Raw genomic sequence first — 6,590 nt, 5'->3', positions numbered from 1 at the left:
AATCTGGTGCTACTTACTCTTCTGGATATGGTGAATGTTCTCTGTTTCACATAGTTTTGACCCATATAGAAGCCCTTCCTTACAGAAATACAGCCAGGAAAGCTGTTCTTTGTTAACCTTGATCTTGATATAGCACCATACTCTTGGGTGACTTACTGGCAGTGGAGATGAACTTGGGACCTCCGGTTTTAAAAGCAGGAGCCTCAACTATCTGTGCTGTGTAGAAGCCTCATCCACTGCTCACTGTTCCCAAGTCACAGTAGAAGGGAAACAAAGCAACATATCCAGGTTTGTGCTAGACACTGAGAGAGGGTAATGAATAAATCCACTACAATATTGACTAACTGATGGGGAGATTTAGCTCAGTCAGGTAGAAGCTGTACCCCTCAAAATCCAACCCACCGTGAGATATATTACATTGACCCATGCAAAAAAGGATTCTTGAGCCAAGTTTATGCCTGCCACAGTGCCAGTGGAGTTACCCATAGGATGAATTTGGTCTACGTTTTTCAGCTCAGAAGGGAGGACTGATCCAACAATTTCTCCTTTCTATACTCAGCCTTTGTAGTTGATGACATTGGGTCCATCTTTGAGGAACATCGCATATGCAACAACATCAACCTTTACCAAATTCTGCAGACTGTGGAAGGTGAAGGGGTGTTTGTGTCAGATGAGAATAAATTTATCTTCACGAACGTCCTGGTTGGGCACCAGGCAACAGCTCGGTTCAAGATCTCCAATGTAGGCAAAATTCCCTGTGATGCATTTCTTGCAGTCAGACCCATCTCCAGCAAGGTAAGCATTAGTGGTTGAAATGGCCATTGCTCTCTGACCAGCCACTGGAGCCCCCACCCCCATATATCTCCCCGCCCCCTCAAGCAGGCTGAACAGAACGCACTGTGTTTCTGAGACCTGTTGTTTCCCCTTGCCTGGTCTGGACCAGTGCGTGGTAATAGAACGTTCCTTCTACCCCTGCAATTTCCCAGCAACATTAGACTTCTGCTCAAGATGATCCCATGTTACCAGGTCCCCACTGATCAAGCTTTGTGCACAACTCCATGCTGGCTTGAACTGGACTGAAGTACCATAAGCAGAGCATCAGTTATAGGGATGCTTTGCCATCAAATGGCTCTGATAAGCAATCATGTCCTGGGAGGAAGAGAAGAGAGAACCCCAATGGAGTCCCTCTCCTCCAGTGTAGTCCAGAAGAGAAATGTCCCCTCTCTTCCCCATTCCCTGAAGCACTCAATAGAAAGAGCTCCACAAGTCCTTTTGGGACAACTGCTCTTAGTCATTCCCCTTTCCACTGCCAAACCTCCTTCCCTGTGGCAAGTTTCTCCTTTGCTTGTTGGTCTGCCTTAGCCTGAAGATCATTTCAGATATTTTCTGAAACCTTGACTTTTTTCAAGCTTACGTTTATTTTCAGCTTTTTTCTTGATTAAGCATGTCATGGTACCCATAATATAAGCAGAAATGAATAAGAGGTCTGAGCAGTAAATAAGCAGGCACCAAAATATGGAATGGGCTGAGTGAATAATAGGACGATACAAATACTTATCATGTATTGACTTATGAGGAAAGACTGGGGGACCTGGGCTTATTTAGCCTAGACAAGAGGAGATGGAGAGAAGACTTAATAGCAGTCGTCAACTACCTAAAGTGGGATTCAAAAGAGGATGGAACTAGACTGTTTTCAGTGGTGGCAGATGACAGAACAAGGAGCAATGGTCTCAAGCTGCAGCAAGGGAGGTTTAGGTTAGATATTAGGAAGAATGTTCTTACTAGAAGGGTAGTAAAACACTGGAAGAGGTTACCCAGAGAGGTGGTAGAAGCTCTATCTTTGGGGGTTTTCAAAACCCAGCTAGACAAAGCTTTTGGCTGGAATGATCTAGTTGTGGCTGGTCCTGTTTTGGGAAGGGGGTTGGACTAGATGACCTCCTGAGGTCCCTTCCAACCCTAACTTTCTATGACTCTATGATTCTGTGTATGCATTGGTGACCACTAAGGAGTCAGCTTTGCCTATAGTTATCACTCACCGTTGTCTTAGATACTACACTATTTTCCAAGACTTAGAAGGGGGCCTGTTTTTTTCTGGTCCTTACACTGCAGTCATTAGGACATATATCCCTTTGATATCATATCCTTTGATGGGAGGGAGAACGAGAGCTGGAGGAAGGAATTTGTCCAGTATCCCTTATATGTGTGCACATGTCTGAATACTTCTAACAATGTCTGTCTGAAGGACATTTCATGCTAACACTGTGGGTTTTCCCTAAGGCTGCTGCACGCATTAATGACATCTTTGAGGTGGATCCTGTTCGGATGTGTATCCCTAGCCGCTCCCATGCCTTTGCTACAGTAACCTTCACTCCTCAGACGATGCAGAGCTACCAGTGCATTTTTGAAGCTTCCATTGATGGACAGCCAAGGTAGCTCACACTACTGCTTATAGGGAAGCTGGCTTTCCTTGGTACATTTGTCCTCTGTGTGCAAAGCAGGCATGTAGCAATAACACTAGTTTGCTTGTGCTCTCTACAGCTTGGTCAGTAAATCACGAAATTTGACATTTGATATCATTGGTGATGGGAACCTCCCCCGAGTGACCATCATGCGTCCTGTCCTCCGCAACAAACGAGGGAACCCACTGCTGCTCTTCAAGAGGCTCCTGCTAGGCCACTCAGAAAAACTTCCACTCATCCTTAAAAACAGTGGTGTTATACCTGTTCAGGTAATGGCTGTCCAGAGAGCATCTGAATAGCTGATTGTGAAGCAAGTCTTTCACTCGTGGGAAAACCCTATAGAATGTAATAAGAATGAAACCAGCAGAGATGTATTAAAATCACTAGAAAACCCTTTGGAATTTGGTATGAAACAAGATTCTTTTTGAATACTCTTTGAACAGTCCTGTAGAATTCCATATCTGGGATATAATTCTCTATTAGATTCCATGTGATGAATCAAGAAACCAGTAGATAAGTTCTCACTTTCTATCAGTTTCTCTAAAGCATTTCCAGAGGTGCTGGCTTTTCACTGCCTATCTGTGTCTTCTTTCCAATAATTGCATAGCTGTCTTCTCTAGTCTTAAAGGCATGCTTTGATTTTTGTGCCCTTAAGAACCAGCTTTGTTTGCTGAACCTTAATAAATCACCAGCAGAAATGGGTATCAGACAGACTAATTAACAAGTGACTGACTCATTTACTGGTAAAACCTTCCCCCTGTGAGGTGTCATTTTCTGACCAATTTTTCATTTTTACTTAATATCAGAAGCAAAAGCTCTTTTTTTCCCTACTTTCTATTTTGTTTTTAATTATGAGAAGGTTTGCATTTCATTTTAATTGCATTCTATTCTGTTTAGGTACATTTTACTCCTTTCTAATTATGCATAATTATAGTCTAATTAAATTCTGTTCAATTACTTTTTTAATCTTTCTACTCAGTTTGATTGCTTTCTAATTGCATCATGTTCAGTTGCATTTAAATACAGTCTTTTCTATTTGCTTACATTCTAATTTCCTTAGATTACTTTGCTTCCAACTAAAAGCATATTTGCTTCTGAGTTCAGCTTCCTGTTGGGCATGGACAATGTTCTGTTGATTCACAGGCTGTCCCATAGCCAAGCCAATGCTGTTGTGCTTTGTATTTTCCTTTCTCCAGATGATGATTGACCTGCTGGATGAACAAGGAGTTTTCTCACTAAAAGCCAAGCCAACCACAAACTGCCTCTCTCTGGCTCAGAATGAGGAGGAGGAATCCACTAGGGAAGGTAAATTGCAATTGCCGTGGTGGGAGGGAAGAACCAAGAGCTCCCTTGGGAAATATATTCACAGCTTCATTGACAGGAGTGATTGGCACCAAGGTCTAAGAATCACCAAGGTCATCACAGTCTGGGTCTGAGAAGCAACGCTGCAAAGGCTTACTCAGGTCACTGTGTTCTGACTAGTGCTGCCCTCACCCCCGTGCATTGCTAGGACTTAGAGGCACATCCCATAGTTCTTTGTGTTGCAAGTAATTCGAACTCTTCTAGGATCTTTCCTGGTGAATTGTGGGAGAACTTGTCTGTCTTTCCAGGCAACACAAAGAAAATTTCAGGAGGGTATTGAAGGACTTGGAACACTTGAGAATGTTCTCATTGCAAAGTGGACAGATTTAGCCACTTGCTCTGGCTGGGCCAGCTGACCTGGGTTGAAAGCACCACATGGATGCAAAGGAGCCTGAGTTAACTTTAGTGAAGACCCTTTAGGCATATTTACACTGTCAAAGGACCAAGTTAGGAAAGGCCACACTGAAGCCTGGCATGCTCGCTCCAGGCAAGCTACACCCTGAAATGGACATATGTATATGAAGTGCCTCCTTAGTTTGACACTGTGTGCATTGATAAGTGCCTCATGAGACAGAGCTTGTGGGCATGTGTCCAGTGCTGCACTTGGATTGCTATATTGCAGCTGGTTTGCAGTGTAACATATGTAGAGTCTTGTGGGTACTCCTTGATTGGAGAAAGGTTAAGGGACATCACCATAACAGAAATGCAACCTTGCTAAGGCATTAGGCAGTCAGCAGCAGTTCTCATCTGTTGATCTCTGGCAGAAGCTAGAACTATCGAGGCATCTAATGTCTGGAATTGGTCTGGCCTTTGGTTTTTGTCTCGGTGATCTAAAGTGGGGATGATAGGTCTTGGGCAGCCTCCACTCTTCCATACTGGGCACACCTACATATGCAATTAATGCACCTGAATTTTTGCCCAGAAAACTTAGGTGCATTAAACTGCATCCCTGCACACATCTGAACGTGCACCTGTTTGGAGCAGTTCATTTCAGGGATGTTCCTTTCCTGCTCTGCCCCTCTGCAGCAGCCTGGGGGAGCTCCTGGCCAGCCCAGGTGCTGATCCTGATCCCCACACAGCTAGGAGACCTGTCTCCACTGCTGAGCAACTCCCTTCCAGCCTTTTGGAGATCAGGACCCATGGAGCTGGAACACTTCTCCCCACCCCCTGTGGCCCCCTGCTGCCTAGGCTGATCTGTAGCAGTTTGCTCCTGGTTAGTGTCTACACGTGCGCTTTGGCACATTAGTTTGACATTAGTTGATTAGTATCTACAGGTACTAGGAAACAACTCAGTAGACTAACCTATTGCACAGTAATTGCTGTGCGTGTGTAGACAGTGATACTTTACTGAGAATTAGTCTAATGCTCAGTAAAGCATCTCACGTAAATGCAGCCACTCTTGCTGAAGCATATACACTGAAGATTTTGGTGTGATGGCAGCAGGACTCTGTACAAGCAGATTCATCAGGAACCTGACTAGACCTCTTACGCATACGCTACGATCCAGAGAATTGATGATTGCATGCTATACGTAGAGCAGGCATTCTGTGCTTCACTGCAGCTCTCCCTAGCACAGGCCTTTGGTGTAGACATGCCTTTGGGCCCTCTGCACATCGAGTCTATTATACCTCCTCCCTGTGTTACTGAGCCATCCTCCAAGGAAACAACAATTTTCAGGCAGCCAATTGTTAGCTTGTTTTTCTGTTTATGCTCATAGAAACAACTTTTCACCTGTGCATCCATATCTTATATATAATTTCAGGCTTTCATATTCTATTGCTTTGTAGGAAGGAAACCACATACTGCATCCCTTATCCTGCATAATGGGGAATCAGTGGAGTTCGATGTTCTTTTCAAACCTACCATGGCCCAGCGGGTGGAAGGGAATATTCATCTGTTAGTGGTGGACAACCAGTATGAGGAGACCAACATTCAGATGGTGGGCGAAGGCTACCAGGATGATATCACACTAGATAATATCCATGGGCTGGTAGACAGCATTGAGGAAAATGCTGAAGGGCAGCTGGAAGATGACATTGTAGAGGGTAAGAGAAAGAATGGAAGCTGGTGAAAACTGTGCAGCCCTTTGAAGTCTTGAAGATGTGAATACAGATTGGAATGACTTGAGGTCTGCACGTATGTCTTCTAAAGTCAGTGGGAGTCTTGATGTCTAATGACTTGGGGATTATGTTGAAGGGAATCCACAGTCAACCTAACTGTGAATGGCACCTGCTTATTCATGGTGGGGAGTCAAAGGTGGCTGGACATGCTGCTGGCCACATCACTGTCCTGTCTGCTGTTGGCTACAGAAACTGGCTAGCTTTAGCCAGGCTGGCCCAGTGGAATGGAATACTTGGGTGGGCCTTTGACCTTTATTTCTAAATTGGGAAGAAGATAAAGTAAAGGGAATAGCAGATGGAGCTGGTATTTAAAACGTGAGCACATCCAGCATGTGTACACACATGCTATAGATTTGTGAGGTTGGCAAAGGTAGCAGCTTCTCCTACTTTGTGGGGCCCAGAAGAACCATGCTATTGACAGCAGGCAGGAAGTACAGAAGAACACAAGAGTGATGAGGAAAGTTTGAACCTGGCTACACCTGAAGCAAATAGTGCTCTTAATATGAGAGGCTGAAAGTCAGCAATGGATAAGGATACTTACACAAGTATCCTTAAAAGGGACATGGTGGGACTACTTGTCATGCCGGGCTGTGGGTGGCCAGGTCTGGGGATCACCCAGGGTCAGGAGAAGCAGCCAAGATCTGAGTGG

The 6,590-nt window shown here is 44.5% G+C and overlaps 1 protein-coding gene across 1 annotated transcript in view; it reads left to right on the top strand.

Moving 5' to 3' along the window:
• Positions 1 to 6,590, top strand: part of HYDIN (HYDIN, axonemal central pair apparatus protein) — a 438,260-nt gene that overhangs the window by 392,220 nt on the left and 39,450 nt on the right. The window contains 5 exon segments of the mRNA XM_025199799.1: positions 560 to 795; positions 2,278 to 2,429; positions 2,539 to 2,728; positions 3,656 to 3,764; positions 5,609 to 5,866. Coding sequence (XP_025055584.1) covers positions 560 to 795; positions 2,278 to 2,429; positions 2,539 to 2,728; positions 3,656 to 3,764; positions 5,609 to 5,866 — 945 coding nt within the window.

Source organism: Alligator sinensis, unplaced genomic scaffold (genome assembly GCF_000455745.1).
Source record: "Alligator sinensis unplaced genomic scaffold, ASM45574v1 scaffold203_1, whole genome shotgun sequence".
NCBI lineage: Eukaryota > Metazoa > Chordata > Crocodylia > Alligatoridae > Alligator > Alligator sinensis.
Note: the sequence above shows the minus strand (reverse complement) of the source record. Positions and strands in the feature narration are given on the sequence as shown.